Source organism: Catharus ustulatus, chromosome 1, assembly GCF_009819885.2.
Source record: "Catharus ustulatus isolate bCatUst1 chromosome 1, bCatUst1.pri.v2, whole genome shotgun sequence".
In the NCBI taxonomy this organism is placed as follows: domain Eukaryota; kingdom Metazoa; phylum Chordata; class Aves; order Passeriformes; family Turdidae; genus Catharus; species Catharus ustulatus.
In genome coordinates this window covers 119,898,004-119,925,735 of record NC_046221.1, presented here as the reverse complement: position 1 = coordinate 119,925,735, position 27,732 = coordinate 119,898,004, and the positions used below count along the sequence as shown (strand labels likewise).

The following is a 27,732-nucleotide window of genomic DNA, read 5'->3' as shown; positions in this document are numbered from 1 at the left end:
AAAAGAAAATTAATTGTAAGGCACATTCTGCACTAGTCTTGTGCCTTTGTCTATTATAGAGTTGCTTAAGTCGAGGTGAAGCAGGAAATCCTGCTCTGAAAGGTTAAATCACAGGAACTGTAGCATCTGAGAGGCAAACCTTAAGATTTGTGGTATGGAAATGAAGCATAATTTAATAACATGCTAATGTGCTCCAACTCTAGGGGTAATAAAGGTATATTGGCCTTGAGGAGAGACAGATGTTACCCAGATAAGATATTTACTGACTGAGGAATAGCACTCAATTCTTTTTAAACATGTCACAAACTTGTCAGCCTTTGCCTCAGATGAATTGCCCTTTTGACAGGCAGAAATTCTTTGGTGGTGTCCTGTGAGGCTCCTGACCCTGGCAATTAGGGGTAACATTTATGACTCATATAGGAGACACTGTTACCTCTAGCGTAGCCTCAGCACTTCTGCAGTAAGGGAAGAAAACTTCTTTATCAGCAGCACACAGATGGTGATCACACAGAAGTAGGTGAATGTGTAATAGCAGTGTGGAAATGCAGGCACTGTGTGAATAGTCTTGCCTTGATCAGGTAATTCGGTTAGTTCTGTCTGCTTTCAGGCTTGAGCCCATTTTGACCTGGAGATATATACTGGGGGAAGAGTTTGGACCTCTTGGTTCTGTTTGACCTGGCTGATGAAGCATTGATAAGTACCACACCTAGCATACAGGTGTGAAGCAGTACTGCCCTGCTCTTCCCTGGGAACAAAAAGCAAGATACCTTGTACTGCTTGTGGATGGAATTTTGCACCACTGGGTTTAAAGGAAAGCCATTACTTTGGCATAGTTCAGTTTAAATTTTATGGTGTTAAAGAAAAAATATCATTATCTCTGCGTAAATTTAGTTTGTAATCCAGATTATAAAGGAAGTATGGGAAATGAGATGTCAGAAGCATGAGTGTGAACAATTAAGATAATACAGAAGGAACTTAATGACTGAAATGAAGTTGATTAATGTCCCATTAAACCCAAATAGCATAAATGTTGATTTCTATCTTTGTCGTGCTCTGAATGCTGTGATTCAGTGTTGGAGTTTGTGAAGTTGGAAGGAATTGTACCATGAAACAATGAAACAGTGAGCATTGGGTAATTAGAAGCAGGGATTCTGCATTTAAGGGCAGAAATGGATGGTTAACGTACCCATAGATTATTTGTAGGGTGCTGTGAAATCTGGGATGTCTGTGCTGTAATGATAGAGTGTCTCTAAACAGACATTAATTTCCTTTTAGAGATGTAACAATGAGCAGGTTCTGAACTGAGATACATCTCAGTACTTGTTAACAGCATGTATTGAAAGTATTGACCAACACTAACTTCAAAAGTAGCTGGTTGTTGAAGAGTTTATATTATATAGGAAAAAATTGCAGTAATCGCATTGCAATGTAAATAGAGTGTAGAACTGTTAAGGCTGTTGCAACCACCATGGTGTATTCATGGCTGGTTTTGGTGTTCTATCACCTCATGTGACAATATACATATTTTCAGTTAGTTATGGAAACTTCTTATGCTTTGTGCCATTCTTACATTTTTGTCAACTCATCTATGTTCTTTTATTTATGCCTACCATATTCTGTCTGATCTGGCAGCTGTTACAGAAAATTTCAAATGTTTAGCTCTTTTTAAAATGGTATTACCTATAATCCATGGCAGTTAGTCATACACACTTCCATAGTGTGAAGGATCTGGTTCATATGATAACTTGAATCTAATGCTGCAAGCCACACAGTTTAAACAAATAATCTAGGTGGATTTGTGGTTTTGTTTGATTACCTGCTACCTGTAGGTAGCAGCTCTGTCTTCAGTAGCTGTCAAATTGTGTAGTTGTTTAACTGTTACAACAGATTAATTAGTTTATCTATTAAAACAAATGAAAATAATTTTAGCAACATAACACTAAAGCTTGTAACACTAAGTAAGAGTTTAAAACTAAAAATAAACAAAGGCCTGTTGTGGTAATGCAAACAAGAATAACAAAATATGTATAGATATATTCAGTTGAAACTTGATGGTGTCACTTTCACTCCAAGATTATGTTAAGAACTTGTGTTACTGCTGGATGATGACAGTATTCTGGAGTATTGGGAACAAACTTGAAGGCTAATTTGTGATATGTAGCTGACCTTGCCTGTAATAGTCTGCAATAACCTGACCTTTGAAAGAAAAGAAGCTTGAGAAACTGTGGTAGGTTTTCATGCATACCCTCTGTAACTTTGAACACCAGCAGATGCTGTCCAGAGATGCAAGACTAGGGAGAGCTCTCAAAAGTAATCTTCTTCTGGTGTTGTGAAAACAGGCAGCTGGAGAGAGGCACTTGACACAGTTGGTTCCTGCTGAAGGGAGGAAGGGCTGCAGCATGTCTTTGGACATCAGCTAATCTGCAGAAAAGGTTGTTGTTCAGGGCAAGTATTCTCTGGAGCCTTGCTTTACATCAGTCTCCTGGCCCTGAAAGTGTTCACTGAAATTTGTAACAACCTTGAGAGTGGGTAAATTCTGTGGAATTTTGTGAATCCTACTTTCTTCTTTTTTTTTTTTTTAAAGAGTAATTGAATACAAATGTGTCCTACCTGCATTAGTGTAGTTCTTTTCCCCCAGCATTGTTTGATGAAATGTTGGGTGAAGAAAGAGCACTTGGTTTTTGTCTTAGTGGTTGCAAAAAATAAGACCAGAGATTGTGTTGTGTTCCTAGTTTGTGGCAAAAGTATTTCAGTAGTTTTATGTTAATGTGAATTACTTTGACCTAAAGCAAATATTCATGAATTCATTTTACTCAAGTACAGCTACTGACTGCTGCTAGCTAAATGGGAGGAGGACACTTCACTTGCAATTTTTTAATGGTAGCACTTAAATACACTGGTTATTTCTCTTTTACTATACCTTTGGTTCTGATAAAATGTCATGTGTGCATTTTGCATAGGAGTGATGAGGGAGTGGACAAAAGGAAGGTAATTCTTCTGATCCATGACCATAAAATAATTTTTTCCTTTATTAAGGTTTTCAAATGTAGGATGGAGTGTTTTTTATTTCTCTGCAGTAGCCTAGGTTGTATAAAATGGTTTGCATGTTCTAATGGTTTTCAGGCTTCAGCAAGCCTATTTTTAGTAATGGATTATCACCCTTTATAGTGCCTGATCATCTTCTCAGAAAGCTTGCTAGGGCATTAGCATGATAGAAATAATGTTTGTTTGCAGTTTGGGGTTTGTGCACTTGCTTTACTGCCCTGAGCCCAGCAGCTCATGACATGTTCTTTACCAAGGCTCCTTCTCCTTTGGCCTGTTAGTTAACTGAACACAGTTAAAATGAACTAGGGTAGCCTAAAAAGGTCACCTTTGCTGATGTGGCTCATTTTGGTTGTTGTAGTTTCTATTGTAGTTTAAAAAGCAGTTCTGGGAGAGGAAGCCCCTGGCCAAGATGTAGCGACAAGTCACTGGGAGTTGTAACATCTTCAGTTTATTAAAAAAAAGAATAAATAAATCTAACACATTTTGAAAGTAGGTAAATGGTTTATTCAGATGTTTTTTGATTACCTTTCAGATAAGGAAGGTGATACTGATTCCTGAAGGAATCTGTGGGAGACAGCTGCTGGATAAGACTGTTCATTCAACAGCAGTAGCATGTATGCCTTTTAATGCTGGATTTTCTTAGATAAATTGCATTGTTAAGACTCTCTATTGCTCTCAACATCATTCTATCATTATTCTGCATCAGTTCTGAAAAATAATTTCAGTTAATGAAAAAGCAAGCAGTTCTTTATAGTGAACTAAATTTCTCTCCTTGTAAACACTCAAAAGTATGATTAACAGTTATTTTAAACAAAAATGATGAGCAGAAGTATTCAGATGTGTAGCACATTTGGGCAGACTTGTGACTGGATAGCATTGTTAATTAACAAAACCCCAAACAACTACCACATAATTATTCGTCTGGCATTAACATACATTGATTTCTGTATTAGATATAATTATGATAATAAAATCCTTGCATTTTAATAGTAATTGCATTCTGAATCTTTTCTTTGCAGATCTTCACTGGCTTTGAACAACCATGCTACTCTATTGCCAAAAATCAAGTGAAGCGAATGTGTGCTGTTACTCTCCTCTTGAATTTGAAGAAGGTGGTAGCTCTGTGTAATGCCTGAAGGTAATTCTTTATTTGTCTGAAGTTAAAAAGTTAATAGATGGCAGATGCTGTCATAAATATTGTTGATCTTAGTAATTTTCTTTCTATTTTTTAGTTAGGTTTAGTGTTATGGTATGGATGGGTAAATGCTTTGTGTGTGTCTCGGACAGATTCTCTCTTAAATATTGCTTTAGGTTGGGTTGCGATGTTCATATGAGAACTAAGTTTTATACAAGCCTTTTACTGTGCTCAGATGGAAAAGAGTTTCTTTTTTGTGTTTTTTTTTTAAATGCTTTTTTCTAATTCTACCTGGATCACAGTCATGAATACCCTTTGGAAAAAGAAGGGTCTGTGCATGAGACCAGTCAATCCTGAAACATGGTCTAAAGAATTTATGAATGAAATAAGGAACTTTTAGGTAGTTCTTGGTATTCAGCAGTTTTTACCTGTTTAATAGCTTAGTTTATAGAGTATGTTCTTCTTTTTCTGCTTAAAAGTGAAACTGGTGCCACTGAGTACGGTAGAGTTCGGGTGTAAGGACAACAAAACTCTCTTTGGATCAAATTATTTAACTGGTCCTTTTTTATTTGATGTGCCTCTGTTTCTGAAGCCTTGTTAAGAAAATGCATGTTTTAACTAGGATTATAATTAATGCTTGAAAAGTGTGAGGATGGCTGCTGTCTTGTGACTCCTATGACACTCTGGAATAAAGATTCTGATAAAACCTCTCCCTCCTCATCATATTGATGGCATGTTTGTTATTTTTCTCTGTGCTTTGTCAATTTTTCTATGTGTAGGCAAAGATAAATGCAAATTCAGACTAATTTTTGAGTCATATGATTAGCTGTGTGGACCCTGTATGTGTATCCTATTAATATTTCAAGGGAAAAGGGACGACTTATATTACCTGTGTAGTAACTTAATCCAAAAGGTCATTTTTATAGTGATATAAATATATTACTTAGTGGCTAAAACTTACAGCTTAACTTTTTGTAATTCCTTCCACATAGAAATCTCAGGTCATTAGTGACTGCACTGCTGTATTTCTGCAGCAGCTTTAGTAGTGTGGTGGAAATTACTCATAAGCTTCCTAGCTCCTAAGGAGAACAAGTATGAAGTACTTCAGTGATAGAATCTCAAGTGAAATCTCAGTGTTTTATGAGGCAGGTTAAAGTTTTTCATCTGTCATGCACACAGGCATAGGATTACTCATCCAGGTGCTTGTAGGGCACAGGACTGAAAATGTGTGTTGACCTGCATGTTCTTGCTTGAATACTTCATGTTTGCTATGAGTAGCAAAGAAAGAAGCTGCAGATTTAGCTTATGCTGATAAGAATTTTGTTTTTCAATCCTTCAAGTTCTGAGGGAAAAAGTATGGATAGGGAAAGCAGTGAGCAGATAGACTTAGTAGCTGTATGTTGAGAAATTATTTGATTGTGCAGCTGTTTGTAAAATGTAGAAAAGATATCTGGAAATTACTATCTGGACCTTTAAGAGGGTATTTAATAATTGAGAAAAGCCAGGTAATCTGGAATGAGGGTTCTGCACTTGGAAGTAATATTTTCTTGTTTTTTTTTTTTTTAATTTAGTTTCTTTTATTCTTCTCAGTGTATAGTCTCGTGTGTTCTCCTTACTGTCTGTATGTGCAGAGACTTACCTTGCCCATGTTTCTGGCTAGAGGAACAACATCTCTGTCTTTGGTAGTGAATAAAGAACTGTGGAATGTGAGCACTGATGTATTCACACACTATATAACTGAAAGAGTGTTTTTGAAAGCATGAGTGTGTCTTTTTCATAACTCCTGTGAAACTAACACATGACATTTTTGTTTCAGTTTCTAAATGATTTTAGAAGTGGAAGTTATAAACTTCAGAGACCTAAAGAAATCATCATGAAGCTATATGTATTTTTGGTCAACACTGGAACTACCCTTACATTTGATACTGAACTTGCTGTACAAAAGTAAGAGAGTAAATTGATTGTGTATTGTTTGTTTTAAATTAAAAAGTGTCTATACTTGTATATGCTAAGTATTTGACAGATGAAGATCAGGTTGTTTTTCTTTGTATGTCATTGTAATTTTTCTCTAGGTTTTCTGGTATTTGAGTGGATTTTGGTGGTTTTTTTACTTCATTTTTTTGTGATTAGCATTTTCAATGCCTTGCCAAATGATTGTGCGTGTGATTCCATGAAAGAGTAGTGAAGTTACTTTCTGGGACAGTGGCAGAGGCTGACCTGCTCCTCACTGAGTGAGTGAGTGTGTTTGGTGCTTTTTGAAAACTGTCAGAATGACTTCTGATCTTTTGTGTCCTTTTTTGAATAGTATTTTTTTTTGGGTTTTCTCTATGAAAGGCTTATTTTTTACTGTCTGGCATCATAAAGGGAGTTCTGCAGGTTTTTGTATGTCTGCTCATCCTGAAGAAAATGTGTGCTCTGGAATTTTTTAGATTAGATGTTAAAGAATTGGCATGAAGATTTTTGTCTCATGGCTAGATGGGTAAAAGTTGTTTCTGTGCTATGTTGTAAGGCTCTAAACTATTTTGCATTATTTTATATGTAAGCCATGAACTTCTGAATGCCAGTGATCAGTATTAGAGGATCACAGTTAAGTCCCAACAATTTTACTGTTCGGTTTTTTTTCACTGCATGCTAAAAGCATCTTGCAAATGTATAGATGCTTTTTAGAGAGGTTTGTGTTGTATCATTTTTCACTGTTCTCATGTGCAAGATACCTTGGGGATGTCTTGGCAAAAGCCAAGCTTACCTGCTTTCTTCATATTCTGTCAGTGATGAATGTGTTGCAAGTAACTGGGCAAGAAAGATTTCTACCATAGATTTTCCCCCTAATTCATTCCTTCCTTTCTCCTGAATTCCTATTTGTAATTTTCTGAAAAAAGACTATTTAGACTGTTTTTGTGTGCTCTTCTCTAAAGCCAACTGACAGGCTGTTACTGAGCATGAAATAGTTTTTCAACCATTCTGATTCTACAGAGTTGTTTACAGATGTGCCCACACTTCTGTAAACTGTCTGATACATTTAGACATTATATTTCTAAATCATGGAGTGAGGTGCAGCATCAAAGCTACCCTACCAGGCTTTTAATAATTTATGGGCACACTTTTTACTCAGTTGGATTGTTCTTTGAGAAAGCTTTCCAGCAGCTGAGCCACACAAAATCAAACTTCAGTTGAATAGTGTAACCGCTTAGTCTGTATATCTGTATGTATAGATTTGCTCTTTCTAATAAGATTAACTTTCTTGGGTTCTTTGCCTGTCTCCTTTACATGGACAGGCCAAGTTATCTTCCTAAAGATCATGGAGATGATAGGTGAATGGTTACTGTAATACAGTTAGCAAGTACAAACTTGTGCTCATGAGAGATTTGTAATGAATTTTTGATGTCATGCTGAATCATGATTATTTTAAATAAGGGATCTTTATTATCTTTTTCAAGTAACAATAATGCTGTTGTTTCCTACCAGATATATCAAAACTGTTGATGCTTATATTGTTAACTTCATACTCTGAAAGTTTGCACAGGTGCTGCCACAGTGTGTTATGTTAGCTGAGGTCAGTAACTGTATCAGATTAGTAAATTCTTGTTTACTTTGCTGTTTAGAAGTGTCTTAATGACAAAGTCTAGAACTGTCTTTAAAATATGTAGTACTGGTGAATTAAAACCAGAAATGGTCTATTGATATACTGTTTCTGTGTTAAAGTCTGTGATATTTATATTCATTTGTTGTATGTATAGATTATTGAATTTCCTGTTATAGTTAAATGCTTTATGGTACTTCATGTACGGTAAATCAGTTAGTTTATTAGGTGGAATTGTGGTTATGTTGTGAATAATGAAGTGTTGATAGTCTTGACTTCTAGGGCTTTAGCAAGTCAGCTGTTTGACCATAAAGTATAAATTCAAGGAACACAATATGACTTTCACGGTTGTGATCCTAAGTGCTTGGTGTGACTTAATCCAGACTTTCAACATGCTAACAGGTCTTGGAAAAAATACTGCTGGTGACTTTTATCAGCAATGCAGAGGCTGTTTTCTTATAGCTGATAGCTTATTAATTGGACATCCAGAATGCAACACATTGCAGCACTTAAAAAACTTCATTGTACAGAATAAAAATATTTCTTTTAGAAGTGTTCTGCTTTAACATGGGCAAGTCACCTGTGTCTCTTAGAGAAATATGTAAAGTTAGAGACGGAAGTAATCTGATAGCATCATCTTCTTATTTCTTTTTCAGTGTGGCTGATCTGAAACATGCAATTCAAACAAAGTATAAGATTGCCATTCAACACCAAGTACTGGTTGTCAATGGTGGAGAGTGTATGGCACCAGACAGAAGAGTGTGTAGTTACAGTGCTGGAACAGTAAGTGCATGCTGCATTCTCAGCCTAAGCTTTCATTTATAGGGGAAGAAAAAGATTTATTACTAAGTATGTTTATAAAGTGTGTTGTTTGCTGGATTTCTTTGATTTGAGAAACAGGTGTTTATGTATTCTGCTTCTAAGTGTAGATTTTAATTTGTTCTCAAGACAGGTTACCCACATGAGGAAATAATTGGTGATTCAACAGTAAGTTGCCTTTACTCAGTGTTTGGCTTTGTTTCCTTTTTGTGTGTAGGACACCAACCCAATTTTTTTATTCAACAAGGAAATGATCTTGTGTGAACGTCCACCAGCTATCCCCAAAACCACATTTTCAGCAGAGAATGAGATGGAATTGAAAGTAGAAGAATCTCTTATGATGCCTGCAGTGTTTCATACAGTAGCATCACGAACACAGCTTGCTGTGGTAAGTAGATTATTACTGGATTTGCACACCAAAGGAAAATGTCAGAGGGAAAGCTTGATGTAAAATTTTCTTCAAAAGGCCGTAAGAATGGTGTGTTAGTGATGATATACTCTTCAGAACCATTGTCTCAGAGTTTCAAGGTAAGCTTTGAAATGTGCTTGCTTCTTCAGGGTATTTAAAGCTTCTGTAGTGTAAGACACCTTTCGGATGTGTACCCTTGCAGCATTTGCAAAACAAAAGCGATCAGGTTGCTTTGGACCATGCTTTAATGCACTGTCTTGTTTTCAGTGTCCTCAGTCTGTCTCAGCCTGAAGTGAGAAATGTAACTTTGGAAGCATTATTAACAAGTAGAAAATTAACACTATCACTTTTAAAAGCATCTTGCCAAGCTTCTGTTCCATGTTTTGTGTATAAACAACTGGTGAGGAATTAATAAAACTAAACTTTTTCCCAAAATTCAGGTTACTTATTATTGAGTACTGCCTTTTACTTGCATATTGCATATGTTTACTTGCAAAGTGGTCAGAAGTCCAATTTGATTATTTCTGTGTTGTTTCAATAGGGGAAACAACATGGTCAGTAAGTGTGCATGCAGTAAAAACCAGCTGCTTGCTCAGGACACTGACACAATGCCTTTAGCAACTGGACTGATTATACTTCTGTATTAAAAGCTGATCTCATTTTCTTTACAAATTTTACGTTTACATGGATTAAATATTTTTCTTATCCCTAAAGATTATTTAAGATGCTAGTGGCTGGCAACAGGAGAATTGTTATGTGGAGCACTTCACACAAAATGAATAGTGATATGTTTTTTGTCTTGATAATAAAATTTCTTTGTTTCAGTGACAGCTTTAATGCAGTTGAGAAGAACATCTAGTACTAGAAGTGGCTGAGGTTTAATACTACACAGCAAAATTTGCAGAAAAGTGTTAATTGTTGCATGTAGAACAGGGATTTTGGTTTCACCCTTGGCATCCTGGCCTGTCAGGAGGGGAAAAGTTCTCCTGAATAATGTGAAATAATGTGACCTTGACATACTGTCTGATTTAAGGCAAGGATTGAGTTCAGTAGACTCTTTTTCTCTCCCCCACCTGTTGACAGAGCTGACTTTGTAAATAGGACCTTGAGTTATTAGGTATCTGTGAGTCATAGGACTGTCGTAGAGCAGAGTGGATACCAATGTGAATTCAGCTAAGGAGTAGGAGGTTTTCAGTTTTGCTCTGTAAAGAATGTGAGGGTTCTGGTTTTACCAGCTGAAACTGAAAGTGCTTTAAAACTGTTCTTTGTGAAACATTAAGAGGAGGTTATAAAAGTAAGCAAGACTGATAGCTTCTAAGTACTTAACATGGATTTGATATGAAGAGGGGGCTGTGGTAATTGCTACAGTCTTTGTGTTTGTTTTATTGACGGTAATGGAAGTGAAAGGGGATAAACTCAGTCTCCTGTTTCTCACTGTTTTATTTGGTTTCTCTGTTCTGTGCCCTGTTTTCTGCTCTTAGATTCTTAATTTGGCTTTCAGTTTGGTAAAGTTACTATACAATCATGGAACATATTTAGTCCCTCTGGAGTAAGCTTTTTTTTTATTCCAAGGTTTTATAAAAAATACTCCTATTTAGACTTGAAAAGAATTGTTGGTGCTGCTTAATCTTCCCCCTTTGATTCTGAAGATTGTATTAATATGAAGTGCATTTGCCTTTAAATATGTTATTTAGGTCTTTATTGGCTCATTCTGGTGGCATATGATAATATTTAGCTACAGACTGGAAAGTTTATATAGAGAAAGTGATCATGAATTGATTTGCAAGGAGAATATAAGTCTTTCCATACTTAGTGTCACTTATCAGTAGAATTGCAGGACTGAGGGAAGTGGGGGGGAAGGGGAGGAATTGTCGTTAAACATGGATCCAGGTAGAATAGAGGTTATTTTAGATTACCGATTTATTTTTGGGAAGATAATTATTTGTTCCCCACTTTTGACAGTTCTTCCCTGCTTAGGAGATGGTAATAGTGATGCTATTTGTTTTCTCATGAAAAACTTGGAAATTTATTTAAATAGGTAGTAGTATTCTTAAATCTGATTCACTTTTACATCCACATTAATTTTATCCAAGATTTTGAGTGTTCTAAAGCCATAGGCTCTGTGTTAGGCTGTGAAAATTAATGGAGTACTTCTCTGGGATGTCAAGGGAATGACAAATCTGTCATATGTGATAGAAGATTGGTAAATAGTATGTTGTGATTTTTAGATGCACCAAGGTGTGAAAACTGGATAAAGAAGTATTGCAGTATTGTACTGAAGTAGTTTTTCATGATGCCCGCTTGAAGAATATTGAACAGTAATTCAGAAGAAACTGAGGGAGGACTGGTAATGTGGTTAGAGCATTAATCTTCTCCAAGGTTCACCATAAGCCTCTTGCCTGGGAGGAAGAAGAAACATGGGATATTAATCCTTCTCAAAATTGATTAAGATCTGGGGAGAGCTCTGTGGTTGTGTGATTGATGCACCCAGAGCCACACTAAGAGTACTGTATGGGAGAATTCCTGCAAAATAGACACAAAAAGTCCAAGCTTTGTCTTTTTATTAGTTCTAAAGAAATGGTAACCTGCTTTACCAGAAGAGCAGAATGGCAGTACTTTGTTGTAACCCAATACCCTACTGTTTTGGAGATGGTATGTCCCTTTAACCCTGTAACCCCTGCAAGACCAATGGACTGACCCCTGCGATGGGATTGGCCTGAAGCCAAGGCTGACCCCTCCCCTTTCCTGACCCAGAGAAAAACCCTGAGCCCACGTGTGGGCTCTCTCTTTATCCCCATCTCTCGCTCTGACCACATGGAAGCCTAAGAATAAAGCAGAATACCAACACTGGGATAAGAGCCTTTAATGTCTCCTGTTCTACATGAAACAGCATCCAAGGCCAGCTCTGCAAGGTATTTGGGGAGCGGGGCCAGTCCCTAGGGTGCAGTTTCAGTACTTGATGATGGAGAGATTGCCTGTTGTAATTATTTAGAGCATTTTAATTACTAAATTTGATTAATTAATATTTACTGCTAATATGGGTGGTATTTACATGATGATAATATAGTATGTAGGAGGAAAATAAAAGTTGCAGTCTAAATTATTGCTCATGAAAAGGTCTTACCTGTTCTTGTCAACAAGAAGCAGCAGTGATGTGTAAATATTAAAAGAAGGGGAGAATATTTGATAGCTACTTGTTTCTATTTAATCTGGTATCTGCTCTGCCCATAGACTGAAGGATATGATCTTTAGAATCAGACTTGGTACGTGGTTGCAAACATACAGTGATATATTGCCTCTAATTTTTTTCCTCTTGATAAAAGTCATTTGAGAGTCTCATTTAACAAGTATTTTTATGAATCCTGCCATTGTGACCTCTCCATCATTATTTCTATAATTGACCATTATTGACTTAAATTATGCCTTTGCTTTCTTCTTTTTTTTCCCCATAATCTGTTGTTACTACTGTATAACTAGAAATCGTATTTTAGTTTATAGTGGAGGTCCTGGCATTCTTATGACCTGTTACATATATATTTGTAGGATATAAGTATATGTAAAAGCAACCATTTTCTCCCCCCCCCAATTAATACTAATTTCTTTGAGTTACATGTAGACTTCTTTTAGATTTCAAAACTCCTAGCCAAAAGTTATTCCTGTGGGGAACTTATCTTGCATTTAGTTTTCCATGGTACTGTGTTTGTCATATTAAGATACATCCATTTTCTGTTCCTTTCTGTTTTCATGATTTTAACATTTATTACAGATTTACTTAAGTTCCTGTTCACTACCCATGATCTCATTATGTAGAATTCACAGCATTCAGATTAGGTAGCTTCAAAGAAGCTACATCTGTTCCCTTAACTCATTCCTTTGCCATTTAAACTGAAAATCTTGCCACAGGTTTTGTCATTTGCAGTATGATGTCTTTGCTTAAATGTTTTGGTTTTTTTTTTAAAAAAAGTTCAGTTAAATCACCTTTCTAAGCCTGTTTTCATTTTATGTCTCAGCGTTCTTGTTTCTCCTTGGCAAAAAACTTGTATTTGAGATGTCTCTGCCTGAAGCATTCCAGGTTACCTTTTTCACAACAAGCCTGGTCTCCCACCTTTCTTGCAGTTGAACAGTTCTTGTCTTGAGCTGCAATATAAGGACAATGAGGTGCACACGGTGTTTGCAAAAAATTTCGTGCACACCAGCTGAGAAGACAAGCTGTTCTTTACACAGTATGTTGTGCAATAGGCTGTGTTGTGTCAATCTTGTGGTCTTCTAACACCACTGCTTAAAATAATTTCTGGTAGCTTAGCCTTTAGGAAGGATTTTTTTTTTAAGTGATCCAACCAAAGTTCCCATGTCATTTGTCTGAGAAGGATAGTGAACTTTTTATGGGTGGGTATATTTCACATTTCGTGAGATGTTACTGCTGTCATGATCAAACTGTCAATTCCTGTCAGTTCTTCTTTGAGAAGTGGAAATGAGGATGAGAAACTGTGTGGTCATTTCATTTGGTTGCGTAAAACCGCAGCTGTAATCATAGTACATAGTCATAGATCGTTCTCAGTTTAGTTTCAAACACTTCAGCTATTTAAGCCAAGAAGTACAGTCATGCTTCCTGAAAGCTGTGGATTTACTATTTAGAGAAATGTTTTTTCTACTAGAAAGTTTTTTTGAGACTCTCTGGAAAGAATTACTGTAAAATATTAATGTTCTTCAAGGTGTATAGTGTTTGAAATAATTGTGTGGCCAAATGAAATTTGGCTAAATTATTTGTCTAATAGTCAGACACACTCTGGCTCCTCCTAAGAAGACCAGATTTCTCTGGTAACTGAGACTAGTGATCAGTCTCGATCTTCTAAAGTAATCGAGCAGGGTGAGGTAAAATAGGTCTTAGTTTATGCTAAGGTGTAGTGAAAGATTTACTCTAAGGTCTTTGTAAATGCTACTCTAGCATTTTTTTTACCTTTGTAACCAAAATTTTAGATCAAACTTATTAAAAATTGATCAGAAGGAAAAGAGTTGGGTGACTTGGAATGAAGCTAGTGGAAGTTAACACTTACCTTGTACCATGGTTTGACTCCGTGGCTGTGATGGTTTATGTCACTTTTCAATGTGATTTTGATGGTAAATTCTGTCACTTGGCTTTTCCAAACCAGCTTATAATATCAGAGAGCACTGGTGAAAGCAGTACTGAAGAAAGTCATTAATCTGTGACTTACAAAATAACTCTTTTTTGTGCTGTGCTGGTGAAAGAAGTACTTTCTGAGTAGGAAATAAGTCATGTCAGGAAATAAGACAAATGTCAAAAGGATGCAGTCACCAAAAATAACCAATATTAAAGGAGAATGGAATGATCAGCTGTCTACTGAAAGTAGCGAAGTTGCCATGAAATATCAGTCTTCCTCACAGTGAAGTTAAGTGCTCCAATTACAGGTTTTAAAAATTGAAATCTTGAAGTGTATCTTAATCTAGGTTCACTGATGTTATGGCTGTGGATGTATTAGATAATGGTCTTAGTTACTGATTTTGATCAACAAGGTAACAGTTCCTTGTTGTGATAGCCTTTATCTGCTGTTACAGTGTATGAGTTTGTGGAATTTTACTTTCAAGGATCAGTTTTATTGGTCTGAAGTTGATTTTTATGGTGATTGCAACCTGCAAGGAGTCCCTTTTACAGGGTTTCAGACACATGGCAATAGAGGACTTTGACTTATTTCCTTCTACCACAGGGTTTTAGAGAATGGAAAGAACCCTGCATTTCCTGAGAACTTTGGTTCTTTAAAGGTAAGTGCAAAGACCACTTAAGACAGACCTTTGTCAGATTTTGCTCATTCAGATGAGTAGAATTATGACAGTGGGATGCAGAGACAGTCTTGAAATTGATCCTAAACACCTCACCAATTAATTTCTGCTTTAGATAAAATGTACTTTGTTGCTTTTACTGATTTTTGGTTGAAACCTAGAAAACAGAATTCATTATAATCAGAAGAATCACCTACATTTAAGTTGCAGTTCTCAAAGGAAATAATTCAAGTAAACACTGTTACAACACCCAGCCAAAGGTTGAATGCATTCTGGTGGCCTTGTGGATTTCTTGAATAATTGGGTAGTGAAGATGTCTTTATTTACTCTTCAACATAACAGCGCATGGGGATGAGTCTGGGTTTTGGCACTCGTGTTTTAGTAGTGGTGCTCTTTTAGGTCCTCATTCCAGTGGTGCAGTGAGGCACTTGGTGTTCTGGATATGCTGCTGTAGCCCGGTAGGATGAATGTAGCCCTACAAGGCAACTGAAGTTAACTTTTGTGCTCTGTGAACCACTGGATGTCTGCCAGTAAGACTTGAGTGCATCTGTGAACAGTCAATGACAAAAGCAAGCCTCTTGGTAGGCAGGCTTTATTTACTGTGCCAGAGCTGGCAACCTTACTAAGAAGCATTAAAACATATGTTGGATTGCAGGCCTTTACTTCTGTGCCTGATATAATTCAGTTTTTATACTTTATTAATTTACCAGAGAGCTGCTTAATTCTTTCTTGCATAAAGCCATACAGTTATATAAAATAAATTGGTCTAGATCCTTCTAAAGTAGCCTGAGATCTCTTACAAAAATGTTGTCTATGGAGGTAGACAGCAGGTGGTAGAAAGAGCAAGCCATATCACCTGGAAGTTTATTTCAGAAGTTATGGGAAGATACGAAAGGTACATTTTTGTAGGTTTTAATTTCATAACCTAAAGAAAATAGTTGTTAGATAGGTACTCCAAAGGAAGCAAAACAATATCTCTGCTTTGTTTTCTTGCTGCGTGCTTTCACATTTTGAAAGCAGGATTGACTAAAACAAAATAAATGAAATACTTGTTTAACATAGTGTTCTTGTATGCACTAGTATCTGCTTAGCATAGTCTAAGACTGAAACTGTTCTGGCCTGTGGACAAATAGTTACTCCTTGTTGTTTGACCTTCATGAGAGCCATCTGTTTGAAACCTCCTGAATTCAGAGTAATAGTCTTTCCTATTTGAACGTAATGAGCTTATTTTATGATATGGGTTAAGAAACCAGCATCAAAAGCAGTATGGTGTTACTGTGGACTCTAACTGCATTCAGGTTCGTCCATGCTGACAGAACTCTCTTGTTTGTCTCCCACCACCTAGACAGAATTTCTTTGGCATGTGTAAAAATAACTTTGAGAGGATGATGGTATGGGATGCTGTTGTAATAACTTGCATATGTGCCTTGAAAGGTGCCTATTCATTTGTACAATCTAATTTGTAGTCTATTAGCATACGGACAACTTTGAAAACATGTTACTTGAAAGAAACTTAGCTAATGAATTTTGATATCAGAGTTAGCAGAGAAAAAAAATCTTTTGTCTCTGAGAGACATAGTATGTCTCAATGCTTATGATTGAGATGATTTATGAGCAGGATTTATTACGGCTTTCGTAAGAGGATTTTTATTTTGATGTCCGCATCTCCTGTGTATACATTAAGAAGCTGCAGTTCATCTGACAACAAATACCTGGTTGAATTTAGATGACGTTGGGGTATTTTTATATAATGATTCCTTTAGGCATGTGTCTTTTTATATGGGAAAGTTTGACACTTATTAGAATGTCCTTCTGTTACAAGGTGTCTGAAAAATTAACAAATATTAATTAGCTATTCTGGGCAATACTGTTTGCCCTTGCTTTTCTAGGAACCAGACTGCTGAGATAGGAGCTCTTGGTTTGGTTAAATTTGAGTAAATTGGGGTTAGACTCTTAGACACAAGAGTGTCAGTGCTGGTTTTCAATTGTGTAACAAAATAATATTTGTGATAATTTTTTTTTTCTACTTGTAGCTTCAGTTTGTGTTTGAAAATGTTTTGCTGGGAAAACAAGCTTGTTAAAACTAGAATCTTAATTTGGCAACACTTAGATTCTGAAAGGAGTATCAGAAGTGACATATAGGGCAGTTTAAACATATAACTTTTGACTTCTATTGTGAACACAATAAATGGATCTAGCTGAAAAAGCAAACATTGCCCACTAGATAAGAATGTCTCAGAGTGGAAAGTTTGGTCATATGATGCCTAGTGCATACTTTAATGTGTTAAACATTTGAGCTGTGCTTTGCTAAGTGAGTTTGTCCAAAGGAAAATAGAACTGGCAAAAACCTCTACTCAGGGCTTTAAAGAAACAGCTGAGTCCAGTCTCTTTCACTGATTGATACTCATTTGGAGGAACTGAATAAAAAGACTTTATGACTAGTTTTGATTTTGTAGGTGGCTTATGTTGCTTTGAACTGTTTGAAACTAATGTGTGTTTTTGTATTTGCTCTCATTTCTGGAACTGTGGCTCATAGTGGTTTGGAGTGGTGTGGCTCCTCGTTTGGAGGAAGGTAGTTCTCTTTGACGGAGAATAATTTTTGTGAGCTGAAAGTAAAATGTTCGTGTACATTTCCAGGATGCACATTAGAATGCAGCAGAGACATTTAGTTACCTTTTCTGTTTCCTATTCTTGATATACTTTTTTAGTATATCTTAAGGTAAAACAGCCTGTTCTTTTGGTTCTTAATATGATAATTGAAGAAGCAGTAATTCTGCTTTTTTTATATACTGTGTGATTTGCTTTTGAGTATCTTTATGTAAAAGTTAATTTAAGACAGTAAAAAAATGTTCAAGTCGATATTGCATTAGTCAGCTTATGTGCGTTTAAATTGTATAGCCAAACTGAGGATAGTCTAGAGAAAATGATTTTCAGGTTTCAGCATTGTCTGGATACCACTCCAGTTGTGTTATTGTTTGATTTTTGACTTAGGAAGCAAGAATTCCTGCAGCAGTTAAAATAACCATTCCTTTCAAACTGGAAATCATCATTCTCGCATGCACAGGAAAAGTTCAGAAAAAAAGAAGAGAAATACCATCTTTACTACAAAGTGATAGGAATTTGTAATAACAACTTCGGGTTTTGTTGGAGTTGCATATATAACTATTTTGAATATTCATTGTTCATCTGCTGATTAGCTATCAGTGATATGAAGGACAGTAGAATTTTGTCATGCTGCTTGAAACAAGGCTTGGTTTTGTCAATATGAATTGTGAAATGTTTGTTCAAAATGCTGTGCAGTTTTGTGGTTTATTTCAGAATGTAAGTGTTTTAGGTCCCTACATTTTTTTGAGTGTGCATATGTACTGCTAATGTGTTCAGCAGCAGATACATTCTGAAATACACGGATGTGTTAAGTTTTTAACACTGCTTTCTCACTGTATTTTGTGGAACTTGTTTTTCCATGCATGGTTTTCTCACATGTATGATAGCACAAGAGAGTTGTGTTCAGTCCTGGTTTAACAGCATGCTCAACCTGCAAATGTGAAAAGACCTTTTTCTTGGAGATTAGATAGATACTAAAACCTAAAGTACAGTGTGCAGGAAAGTATTTTCCAAGGAGTCTGTTACTGGTAATGTTTTGAGCTGAAGGATTTATTGTATGACTTTTTTATTGCTTTTTGATATTTTAGTACGCCCTTTAAGGGGAACAGCCTTTTTCTTAAATTCCTAAACTTAAAATAGTTTCTTTTCCTACTAGTTGGAACTTTGGAATTTGTTATAATGGACATTGCTGTTAGTAGACTTTTACTAAGATCTGGTCATTGCCATATGTAGATCTGTTTTAACTTTGCCAAGTGGGGCGGTAAATTCTTGTCCTCTTATGGCAGTAAAGCACCTCTGTGTCATCCACTACTTTAACAGAAAAACTTCCACGTTGGTTTGCAGATGCCAAGTTTCAGGGTATGTTTTAGAGTTTTGTGGACACTGTACTGCTGCTCCTCATGCTGCATCTGGTTTATTAATCAGTGAAAGACTTACATTTTTTTACCGTGCTGTTTCCTTATGCATCTCTTCTTGCACCTGATCCACCTGTGCTTTTTACTGACTGATTGTGCATTTTATTGTCTTGTTCTGAGCTTCTGCTTGGCTCATCAGAAGTGTTCTCCTTATTGGACCTTGATTGCCAGTTTTTTCTATCATATTATTAGTTCAAGGATTATTATTTGTGTGTGTGTGTACCCTGAATATTTTCTATTTCCAGCATTTGATTAATTTTATAAGGTGGTTTTGGAACTACAATTTTTGCCTCTGTTCTGAAGATATTTCTCAGTAAATAGTGCATACTTTTTTGTCATCTAATTAACTTCATTTATTCTTAAATTTTAAGAAATTTTTTAAATGAAGTTTTAAGGTGTACAACTTTTTAGCTGTCTAAATTTCATACTTTTGTGTTAATAGCTTCAATAAAGTTACAATAGCCTGATTTGTATTTTGTTGATTGTTTTTTCAGGAAATGTATGAGGTTGCCAAGAAGCTTTGCTCCTTTTGTGAAGGTCTTGTACATGATGAACATCTTCAGCATCAAGGCTGGGCTGCCATAATGGCCAACTTGGAAGATTGTACATACTCTTACCAAAAGCTTCTTTACAAGTTTGAAAATGTGTATTCAAGCTATTTGCAGTCCATAGATGATATCAAATTGAAACTTACACAGTAGGTTTGCTATTAAATTCATTCTCAGTCTCCAAATTTGCTCTACTTTAAACTTAGGGTTTTTTGAATGTTTTATGTCTGGTGCTTATTCTTATTAACCAAGCATGTATTTGCTTGTGTCATGGAGAACATTTTTTTTTTGTTCTATGCTAATGACTTTTTGTAACTGACATTTTTCCTTGTGTTTGTCAGCACAAAGAAACCTGTATTGAATTATGTGGAAGACAAGCTTGTTAATGAGCAGCTACTTAAGAGCTGGAGTCATTCAAAGTGTGCACTACAAAAAGCTGGATAACAAATTTACACATTCACATTTTAAAATATTTATTTATGCTTCTGAATTAATGGTTTTTAATAGCTTCAACTGGTCTTTAGGATTACAATCTGTGTTGAAAATATGAAGTCATAACACAAAGTTTAAGTGAATTTGTATGCCTTTGAAAGGGATGGGGGGCATGTATGTAGATACATATATATATCTTTTAAATATATCTGTCGCCACTGTAGTATTACGGTATTTCAGTGAGTACTTTGCTTAATAGAGTACAAATAGATATTGGATCCTTAAAAAAATAAACCATAAATATATTTTGACTTTTAATAAAAGAAGTTGAGCTTCATAGCTTTTACCAAATAGAAACTACTCAAACTCTGCAAAAGTGGTCAGACAGGACACTCAGAGTTCTGATAATAAGTGTTGATATCCATGCAGATAGGAAACACAAGTCCTAGCTGCGTGTTTAAAGAAAGAAGTGTGTCTCTCTGTTTATCAAACCGTCTTTTTTTTAATTCAATATAAACTTGGAAATGGAAATTATGTCATATTCAGCAATGGAAAGAGAGCAGAAACTGACTTCTTTATCTGTCCTTCCATGATGTTGATATTCAACCCAGAAGTTGTAAAGAGTATTTGCAAAATAATTTTGAAATCTGCTTTAGTTCTAAAATGAATAGCAGTTCATATTGTGTGTGATTTTTACCTAAGATTTTGTGTCATGGTGGCTTCTAGACATTGATGGGTTTTTTCTTTTCACTTTTTTAAAAAAGCTTGGGTTCTGCTGTTTCTATCATGGCCAAGATACCTCTGCTGGAGTGCCTAACAAGACATAGTTACAGGGAGTGTTTAGGAAGACTGGAATCTTCACCTGAACATGGAGGAACAGAAAGTGAAGGAACTGAGGATGGAAAATCCGCTGAATTGGTGCTTTATCCTGATGTATCTAAAGTGAACAGTAAATCAATGTTGGCATCGTTTTGCAAGTCAGTTGAACATTCAGCTTTGGAAGGCACAGATGCTGAAAATGTAAAAGATGATAAGGAATCTGGTCAAAATGCTACTGTTCAAGACAATGAAATGTCAGTAGAATTGAAAGATGATGATCAGCCTTCCTTCAATGTGTCTCTGTTAGACTGGATAAATGTTCAAGATAGACCTAATGATGTTGAATCCCTGGTCAGAAAATGCTTTGATTCCATGAGCAGGGTAAGTTGTTAATTTTTTAAAAATCAAATTGCAATGCGTTGAATGCTGCTGCTTTTTGTCCAGATGCAGGTGCTTTAGAAGTGATTGACTCAGCTCTTTTGTAACTTGTTTCTTGGATAACTTTCTGGATGAAATGCAAAGCATAGACTGGGGGGGGGATTAGTGTGGGGAAAATGTTTTATGAATTTGAATGTTAAGAATTTGATCTTTAAGAAGGTGCATAATTTTATGAATGCTTGTTACCTTGCTTATTTTTCAAATACCCATTTCTTTTGGAATTACAAAAGCAAGGTGACACTACTATTATTTCTTTCTTTTTCATAGAAACTACATTTTTAGTAAAAATAAAGATTTTCCTGGACCAAAATTTATGTTCTTTGAGTTTAAAATAGTTAAGGCTTTATTAAAATATAGCAAATAATTATATGGTTAATTGGGATGAATTTATATTCTGTATCTCTACATTCCTTATTAGCTGATACAGAGGTGCTCAGAAGGCCCCAGTTGGTCGGTTTGTATTTCTGCTGCTGGAAGAATACAACAGTGCTTACTTTACTTTCAAAATTAATATTTTAATCAATGAGCATTATAACCCTTTAAAATTCTTTAGCCTATAGTTTTCCTTCTCTCTTGGCTTTTACTGTAGCTGTATTTCTTGCATTGTCTAGCATTGTTTGCATAGATATAATATACTATTACAACACAACACACCTTGAACAAAGAAAACAATTTCTATTGTCTTTGACACTTTATCTCTCCTGTAAGGTAGGATTGGAAGACTGAATCAGTGATTTCTAAAACTCCTCTGTTGTGGGGAGTATCATGGTGTGGTTGGTTCTGTACAGTGATATTTTGATTCTGTTTTAAATTAATTGGAGAATTGGCTTAGTTTTAAGGGCTAAGATTTTAGTAGTGCAGAAAAGGCTAAGGAAAAGATTGGACATCACAAGTTGTTTTTTTCTTTAGCAAAAACAAGAATTGGTTTTGTCTTTGTAAAAAGAAAAGTCTTTGCAAAGACTTCCTATTGACTGAAGTCTGAGACAGTCCTCTGTCCTGTTTGTTTAGTAACACTGTAAGGTACTTTCTACTATTTTATAACAAGAGTAACAGAGCCCTCTAGATGGGTTGTGAGGCGATAAATCCAATTTCTATGTAATATTAACAGAACACAAATATGTTTTAAGAGTATTTGAAGAGATGACATTAAACAATTGCTTCCAAATAAATTCTAGAGATCCAAAAGACACAAAAATACAAATACTTTGGTTAAGTACATACTCTATTTTGATTAGCTTGTAGTCTTATCTGACATATATCACATGTTTTAGAGACGCTGTCTTGTACTTGACTTTTCTGTCCTTGTCTTGTCCAAGATTAGGCAGAAATCCTCTATTTTGACTATTGTAATCGTTTTGTAACTGCAGTCAATTTTTATCAGAAAAAATTGTGATTGAATCTGCAAAAAATGCAGTTTCTTTCTGTATTCTTGGCATAAGCAAAATTGACAGGTAGGGAGAGTGCTTCAGTCAGAGTATTCTGGCCACCACCAGAGCAATTATGATTGATCAGTCCTGATACACTTTGGTTCACAAAAAAACCCCAAAGCTTTGAAGTAATGCATTCCTGATTCTCCTTAGGAAAACATTAATTTACTCTGTTTTGATAGCAGCATAGATTAAGGATTGAATCTTTGCTTACCATTGATTTAGAAGTGGCCTGCAGCTGTAAAGGAAAAGAAAATCCTAAATAATTATTTTACAACATTATTTTTCTTTTAATATTCGAGATTACACTTTAATATAAAAAGTAATAGTATAAAATGGCACTAACCTTTTAAAAATTGTTTTGCCTGCATTCTCCCCATGCCCTTTTATTCTTGGAAATATGAACCACACAAATGATTTGTGATTGCAATTCTTATTTCAAAAACTGAATTCAGGTAAGATTTTCTTGAAAGCTTAAAGCACCAGAGTAAGAGCTTTACACATTTGGTAATGATATAGTCTTGACATAACTGGTGTGCTGCTAAGTTTCTGATAGTTCTAGCCTCTGTATGTCTCTAGAAAATGGTACTTCTAATTACATAAACCTTGGCTGCAGTAAAACACTGGGTAAGTAGGAGCTAACCAGATGTTTTTGTTAAGTGCTGTTGCAACCACTTAAATAAGAGGCTGGAAATGAAAGATGCTTTCAAATGGTGAAGAGAGCAATATTACCTACCAGTGAAAGCAGAGTTGAATCCTACAGATGAAATTAGGTTAAAAATGGGATGAAAATAGTGGATGGGGGAAATAGGGGTAAGAAAAGAATGAGAGGAATTGCCATTCTTTGTAAAAAGAGATAAAACACCATTAATTCAAGAGGGTAAAAAGAGAAAAAATCTACTATATTGTTCCTTAGTATTTTGTTTGTTAGGAAACTCTTCTAGATGCTGCAGTGGATTAATTCAGGATATCATAGGGAGTAATCCAGAATAGGATGGCAGTGAAGATGATCCTGTAAATCAATCTGGTTAAGTACTTCTGTTTCTTGAAGATGAACAAGTGACTTGAGAAAACACTAAGAATCATAAGACATCACATATGAAAAATTAACCTTTGTTTTCAGAGAATTTGGCTGTATTTTGGCCCATTAATAACAGCGCTATTTATTGTAAGGAGTTCTGGGCTAATTACTAGGTTTTGTTACTTTCCCATGAAGTTTTTGTTGGCTGGTTGGTTTTGTTTTGGTTGGTTTGTTTGTTTCTGAGGTTAATGAGAGACTTACTCTTTATAGTTCTTCCTTGATTTTTAATGTTTCTCCTCTTCAGATTCCTCTCTCTACTCTCCCCCCTCACCAAAGGTTGTTTCCAGAATGAAGTGCTGTGTGTGAAAACTTAGTCAAATAGTACATTGAGGGGAAAATGCACTTTTACTTACGTTACTATTGAGTCAAATAAATGCTTTTTTTTGAGGGTGGATGTTGATTTGTGTGCTTTCTAAGTGGCATATACCCAGCATGTTGATGAAGGAAACCAGTGCTGTGACAACCAGTGTGACCTCACAAATAGCATCCTTTTCACTGGATTCCTTGTGAGATGGCATTCCAAGAGATGGCATACCATAAGCATTATGAATAAATTTGGGCAAATTTGTTCATCCTCTGCTATCACCTAATGATTTTTACTATGATCTTAACTGATACATTTCAGGCTTGCACTAAACTCTGACCTTCATAAGAAGTAGCATTTGCCTATGTTGTTTCTGGAACACTTACTTACTTTAATTTACTGCACAGTGAAGTGTGAAGAGTTACCCTTAATATCTGTGGATATTGGTAGACTCTTAGTGTTTCAAATACTTCTTTTTTTTCTGGATTATGTTGTATGAAGAAATATTATGAAATAACATTTGAAATGTGTTTCCATTAGGAAGAAAACTCTCTAGTTAAAAGTATGACAAATATGATTCTTTTCCATGGGATCTTTTCCAGTTGCTTAGAAATTATCTGCTTTTTAAAGCAGTCAATTAAAACAAAGTCATTTAGTGGGAAAGGATTGATAGTCCTTGCAGCTTTTTCTTACTGCCTTCCCTTCTGCACTTTCCATTGTGCCACAGTCATGATTGGTTTTGATTGTAGTTTTATGGACTCTCTCACAGGTCAGACTGTCCATTAGCTAGAAGGTGCCTCTTACCCTGCACCTTGACTTGTCCCCTCCACCAGTGTCCCTTCCCTTTATAAGGATCCAGATGGCTGTGATGGTCTGGTTGGAATACTTCAGAATAATTCACACTGTGGTATAGAATCCACATACTCATTTACTCAGAATCCTGAAATAGATGATAGATGTAATCACACATTAGATAAAAAAAAGGGGGGGAAATACAGAGGTTAAAACTCCTCATTTAACTAACTTAAATCACCTTTCAGTGTGTCAGCTACTAATAAATTTCTTTTTTTAGCTTGATCCGAGAATCATCCAACCCTTTCTGGCAGAATGTCGCCAAACTATCGCCAAACTAGATAATCAGAACATGAAGGCTATTAAAGGTCTTGAGGATAGACTCTATGCATTGGACCAGATGATAGCAAGCTGCAGCAGACTGGTGAATGAACAAAAAGAACTTGCTCAGGTAATATATAGTTGTGTGTTCAACATTGGAAGATGGTAGGTTTTTTGATTTGTGTATGCTGTTAAAATTTCATTGAACCAAATGCATGTCTTTATGCAAGATAGTTTTTAACATATCACTGGGATTGGTCAATAAGGTGCTATTTCATAATAATTTAACACTTAAATATTGGCAGTTTTTACATCTTGTCGTGTTTTCATGTGGTTTAAAGCTACAGCTAGAAAATCAAAACTTTAGTTAGAGATATGGAATAAGAGTTAAGTAGATAAATTTTAATTTTGGAGGGAAATGCTGAGTCCTTGGTAATTTATCACTCAGTGATACAGGATCGAGGAATAGGTTAATGGTTCTTTATCAGCATTAATACTGTAAGGAGAAAAAGTATTATGCCTTCACTGAACAGTGTCATTTTAAGTGACAAGTAATTTAGTTAAAGATTCTTTTAAATCTAAAATATGTAGCTCCTATTTTTAAAAAACTCCAGTATAATATGAAAGTTTTATTAAATACAGCTTCTGTGAAAAGCTTCAGTTAACTAGGATTGTCCTTTAATGTCTTGTTTGCTCCTGAGAGTAAATAACAGTATGTGGCAATACATGATGTTCAGATTTTTACCATATCCTTGGAGTTGTGACTCTGAAAAAAGGCATGATTTTTTACTCCTGCTTGGATACTGATATATTATTAGTAGGAATAAATGAACAATCTTGCCTCCCTACTTTGAGGAGGGTTAGAGGCCCCTTTTGAGGAGGTCAGTGCTGGGCTGAGTTGTGGAGGACCATACTCCCTGTTGCCTGTTTGGTCTGGTATGTGAAGATGGATACAGCCAGTATTTCTGACAGCATTGTTTAAATGTGGAGCCTGTCTCCAGACAAGTTCAGTGAGTAAATTTAGGAGCAAGTTCGTGCCAAATCTCAGTCTTGTGGTGTTTGTATTGTAGGCTAGTGCTAAGCCCAAGTGAATTTAATGTGAAGGCTAAGCTAGTCTTCCCATCCCTAAGTTTAGTTGCCTTTGTGAGTACTTTTACCTATTTTTTTTCCTTCTTCACTTGGATGAAGAGCCTACCTAAAGTTGACAAATCCCACTTTGGAGTGAGAAGCCTAACAGTCAGTTGGAAAGAGACTTTGTCACCTTGTTTAAATGCTACTGTAATTTATGGATTTGTACGTTTTCAAGACTTGGCAGAGACTTAAACCTTCAAATCTTCATCCTTGCCATTAATTTCTTTTTACAAATTTTCTCTTCCTGTACTTATGATCTAAGGGTGCATTCTGCATGCAAACAAGATGTGTGGCTCTTGGGAAGAATTAGTTCAGTGTGTGAATTTTTTTAGGCAAGAAATATAAATTTATTAGCCCACAGTAGAATTGGACATACTCTAAGTTGATGTTAAATCTTTTAAATGCCGGAAGTTAAGACGCTGGTTGTTAGCAGAAGTTAGAATGATGGTTGATCCCTTCCATGCTAGTAATTATGTTTCTGCTGCATTAAATTTTGTGGTCTTTCACTGCTGATGGTTAGTGTTGTAAAGTTCTATTATGGTTGTGTTGGTGGTAACTATTTGGGAGTGAAGTAAAGAAGATATTGATATGGACTGGATGACAGAATGGAAAGAAAGCAACTTTGATACTTGCTTTCTTTGTGTATCATTCTGTTATACTTCTCTATGGTTACAGTAATTTTGTTAAAATTGTTGCATTCTTAGAGAAGATGTATCACTTTCGCACTTTTATTGTCACAAAGCTTGTGTAACAAATGTCTCGCTTCCTCTAGGGATTTTTGGCTAATCAGAAGAGAGCTGAGAACTTGAAAGATCCTTCTGTGCTGCCTGATTTGTGTTTGAGTCATGCAAATCAGCTGATGATTATGTTAACTAATCACAGAAAACTGTTAGATATTAAACAGAAATGTACCACTGCCAAACAGGAGCTTGCAAATAATCTGCAAGTCAGACTGAAGTAAGTTAAAATTTTGCAACTTTATATTACCTCCAATTACTGTGAGGCTGTTTAAGGAATGTGTGTCTTAAGGAAATCATTATTATAAAAACATCAAGAGTGCATCTTGTAGTGTCTCTGTTAGTGCATATTCCTAATTGCTCTCTGTTAGTATATATTCCTGATTGCTTAATGCTGACTTGTTTGTACTTGTTGTTTCACTTTTGCTTCAATTCTTCAGTTTAATAAAAGTAATGTTATGGTTTTTATTACTTGTGGGATATACCTCCACCTTAAGGCTTCTCTGGTGGTGAAGTTGCTGTAATGTTTCTTCTCAAGCACACCAGTGGATCACCTTATCAGTAGTTATCCTGTGGTTTATTTATATTGGTGTCTGTGCTTGAAATTTTTCTGTTGATTGTATGATTAAGGGAATTGAAGATGTGGTTGCAAGACTTGAGAATTTTTTACAGGGACTGTTGCTTGTAGTGTGTGAGTATTGTGTGAACTTACTTCCCGGTGTTGTGTTCTTTGATAGCATTCCAACCTTTAATACCTCTTGCTAAAGCTTTTTAATAAGTATTTTTAATAAAAACAAAAAGTAGTGATTTTTTTTTTCTCAGGATGTATCAGGTTTTTTTTAATTCTACTGGAGAAAGTTGCATTATTACTACTCCTAAGGTTACATATGCAAAGAACT

General features: G+C 35.6%; 1 protein-coding gene across 1 annotated transcript in view; it reads left to right on the top strand.

Moving 5' to 3' along the window:
- Positions 1-27,732, top strand: part of RB1CC1 (RB1 inducible coiled-coil 1) — a 68,532-nt gene that overhangs the window by 8,735 nt on the left and 32,065 nt on the right. Inside the window, exons 2-9 of the mRNA XM_033062566.2 lie at positions 4,065-4,183; positions 5,997-6,124; positions 8,417-8,543; positions 8,797-8,967; positions 19,298-19,500; positions 20,548-20,983; positions 24,925-25,095; positions 26,869-27,053. Coding sequence (XP_032918457.1) covers positions 6,054-6,124; positions 8,417-8,543; positions 8,797-8,967; positions 19,298-19,500; positions 20,548-20,983; positions 24,925-25,095; positions 26,869-27,053 — 1,364 coding nt within the window. The 5' untranslated portion in view covers positions 4,065-4,183; positions 5,997-6,053. The remainder of the gene's footprint in view (positions 1-4,064; positions 4,184-5,996; positions 6,125-8,416; positions 8,544-8,796; positions 8,968-19,297; positions 19,501-20,547; positions 20,984-24,924; positions 25,096-26,868; positions 27,054-27,732) is intronic.